At 34.4% G+C, this 3637-nt stretch overlaps 1 protein-coding gene across 1 annotated transcript; it reads left to right on the top strand.

The window, feature by feature from the left end:
• The first annotated feature begins 335 nt into the window (after positions 1-335).
• On the top strand, positions 336-3191 carry LOC122017220 (60S ribosomal protein L11-like). Its single transcript, XM_042574777.1, has 5 exons — positions 336-470; positions 566-673; positions 1222-1264; positions 1354-1549; positions 2830-3191. Exons 1-5 carry the CDS (start codon positions 468-470, stop codon positions 3023-3025), a joined length of 546 nt encoding a protein of 181 aa, XP_042430711.1. The 5' UTR covers positions 336-467; the 3' UTR covers positions 3026-3191.
• Positions 3192-3637: the final 446 nt, after the last annotated feature.

Below are 3637 nucleotides of genomic sequence, written 5' to 3' on the forward strand. Positions count from 1 at the left end.
TTTTCTATTTATATTAAATTATTTTTAATAATTTGTCACACGGTAACATAATTTTATATACATATTTATGCATATCATTATAAAATTTGTATGCAGAAAATAAAAAATATCCTTAATTATTTTTTAGTTTATGAATATCCTCAAATGAGAATAAAGTTTTAGTTTAAATATTTTGTTGATTGTGAATTAAATTAAACTAAAAATATTTTTTAATAGATGTGTAATAATGAAATGATTATTATTGTGATTATACTAATTTGTGTTCATCGTCTATAAAATATTGGGGCCAAGATTTTGTTCAGCAGTGGCACTTTTGTAATTTCGGGAGGTTGCCAGGGGATTTCCCAAATCTAAAGCCAGACTAGGGTTTTAGCCACTCCGCACCCTTTTTAAGGCCTGCCTTCCTATTCACCCGCCGCTAGAGCTGCCATTGATCCTCTTTTCCGTCGGCGATTCTCTTCTCTGCAATGGTATGTATCATCCACGCTCCTTCCTTTTGACTTAACTAGAATGCGGGATACGTTGTCGTCTCTTATGGATTTCTTTTTCCTTTCCTCCATCGCAGGCTTCCGAGAAGAAGCTGTCCAATCCGATGAGGGAGATCAAGGTTCAGAAGCTCGTCCTCAATATTTCCGTTGGCGAGAGTGGCGATCGTCTGACCAGAGCTGCCAAGGTGCTGTTGCGGTTTGCATCAATTTTCTGATCCAAGAAGCCATTGGGCGGATCACTATTTCACTTTTCCCATTTCAGACCATTCAGATGCTTGCTTGTTTTCTTGACTATATTTTGATTTATTTTTATTTTGATTTTTTTTCCAGAAAGATATAAACTTCGTTTTTTTATAGCCAAATTTTGAATTTCATTGGCAATGACTTGAAACAAGCACACACCTGCAATTGATGCATAAGATCTCCAATTCACATATGATATGTGCACGCACTAGTACCAGGATCTGGTAACCTAGTCACCTGTATTTTGGCTTTTGTTTGCCATTTTGTTCATTTTCCATCCATGCACCACCTATTTCTGCTTCCTCTCCATCTCGCCAGACACCTTTCAACAGCTATCGATCTCAGAATGGTCTGTTTATGCTGCTTATTTGTCTTTTTGAGTTCCATATTTGTGTGTGCTGTATACATTTGGCAATGTAAATGAAGATCTTTAAAACTACAGATTATTTGAGTTTTAATTTTATTTTCGTGCTTTTAATTGCTCATATAGGTTCTCGAGCAACTTAGTGGACAAATACCAGTTTTCTCTAAAGGTACCTGTGTTCTTCCATGAAACTGTTGAACTATTAAAATGAATTGCTATTCATCTGCTCATTTGGTGGTTTCTCATATTGTTTTACAGCAAGGTACACTGTCCGGTCCTTTGGAATCCGGCGCAATGAGAAGATTGCATGCTATGTCACAGTTAGAGGTGACAAGGCAATGCAACTTTTGGAAAGTGGTCTGAAAGTGAAGGAATATGAGTTGTTGAGAAGAAACTTCAGTGATACTGGGTGCTTTGGTTTTGGCATACAAGAGCACATTGATCTCGGAATTAAGTAAGTTATGTCTTTTGTTTTCCATTTAAGGTCACTTAGAAATCACATAATACACAGTACCAAGTTATAATTGTTTTGCGCTATCTACAATTCTATCAATTATTATTATTATTATTATTATTATTATTATTATTATTATTATTATTTCAATAATTCTGCTCACATCTTTTATTAGTTTATCTGTGATGCTTGTACTGAGTTAGTGTCAACACCTCTAATGTTCTACCTCTCATTTCTTTAAATGATTGGGACAATGTAGATCCATTCAATTTGCTGTAGAAATTTGAGAGAGGAAGAAAGGAGGATAAGAAAAAAAAACCTAATTTTGAAGGTTCCATATTTTAAAAGAAAGTTTTTAAAATGTTTCTTTCATTAATGCTAATTTTGATCATGTGGAAAATATATTTTCTGTTCAAATACATCTATATGTTGTCTTCGATGCCTTATATTTCATAATACTTATGTGGTTTGACATCTTCTGCTTTATTCAATAACTTGATCCACTTATGATAATTATGTATTTGTTTCATCACTTGGGATTATTATTGCTACAATTTTTTTTTTGTTAAAGTGAATTCATTAGATTTCTTTGGGCGTTAATTTTAGCTCATTTTGATTCTAATTTTGCTACAATTTTACAAACGTGCTGATTGTATTTTGTTGTGTAGTTAAAGAGTCATTTGCATTTGAAACAATAAATTGTGCAAATTCCCTTATTTTGAAATTGCATTCCTAGATTTTCATATATTCTGAAAATTTGATGAAGTTCTTATTTTAACATGTCAATTCATGCACTTGGGTAGCACATTCTAAAACAATGCTGTTAAATAGTCATTTGCATTTGAAACAAGTCAATTTGTGCAAATTACCTCATTTTGAAATTGCATTCCCAGATTTTCATATATTTTGAAAATTTGATTAAGTCCGTATTTTAGACCCCAAAACATATCAATTCATGCACTTGTGTAGCACATTGCTAGCTTTATCTATCTTTTCAATCTTTGTCCCTAACATTCTAGGATAAACTTTTCCAAATGTTTATTGAACCTTTTTTTTTGTCTACATATCTTAACACAATGGAACATAAAATAACAAAAAGCTTAGTAATGAATCTGAGCAGAAAAGTATGGGGAAAACAAACCCACAGAGATCACAGATTACCAATTGACATGGTTCCCTGTTACATATTTACTATCTCTGTTGGTGGAGTTGCATTCTTCTTCCTCACTTTATGCTTGTCAATAGTTGTTATGTTATTAAAAACCTTGTTATTTTTACAGGTACGACCCTTCCACAGGTATTTATGGCATGGACTTCTATGTCATCTTAGAGCGCCCCGGCTATCGTGTGAGCCGTCGCCGTCGCTGCAAATCAAGAGTTGGCATTCACCAACGTGTCACCAAGGAGGATGCTATGAAGTGGTTCCAAGTTAAGTATGAAGGAGTCATCCTCAACAAAGCCCAGGGAACTAGTTAATTAGGATTCGACACAACTGAACCTAGCTACTAGTTCTAGAGCTGAATTAAGCTCATCTATCCACTTTTTCCCCAAAGTAGTTTTTTTTTGGTAAACCGCTCTTATTTGTGTTTGTGCCCCCAACCAAGATCTTTGCTTTTAGTATTTGTCACTCTATTTTGGTGCATATTTTTGTCTGTGACAACATTATCGTTGCCCTTATCTTTGAAAACTCACCTACAAATACTCACATTCCAAACAATATTTTCTACCTGCTACTCTCCATTACACGCTCTGTTTTCCATTTGTTATTTTGTATGTTCTTAAAAAAATAACTATAACAGGAAGCTAAATGTGTTGGTTGACTTCATTCAGGCATATCAATTCCATGAACATCGTGCAGAATACATCTGGAATTTTACTGGGTTTTTCTTGTAGGAGAATAGGTTGGCAGCGAAACAACATCAATGCATCAATCTAATTAGGTCAAGTTTAGCACGGTATAATACCTCTCTTATTTACAGCAACAACGAACAAGAGTTAAAAAATTCTGCGGGCGAGGGTAGATTCTATAGTGATAAGCTGCTGGGTGAATTCCTGCCTTTCAGATTTATCCGGTGGCTGAAGTAAGAA

This window comes from Zingiber officinale, chromosome 8B, assembly GCF_018446385.1.
Source record: "Zingiber officinale cultivar Zhangliang chromosome 8B, Zo_v1.1, whole genome shotgun sequence".
Taxonomy (NCBI): Eukaryota; Viridiplantae; Streptophyta; class Magnoliopsida; order Zingiberales; family Zingiberaceae; genus Zingiber; species Zingiber officinale.

Excerpts from the sequence above, each read along its gene's own strand:
- LOC122017220 (XM_042574777.1), top strand. Across the intron at positions 674-1,221 it reads GTCTGACCAGAGCTGCCAAG|GTTCTCGAGCAACTTAGTGG; the intron begins GTGCTGTTGCGG and ends TTGCTCATATAG. Across the intron at positions 1,265-1,353 it reads AATACCAGTTTTCTCTAAAG|CAAGGTACACTGTCCGGTCC; the intron begins GTACCTGTGTTC and ends ATTGTTTTACAG.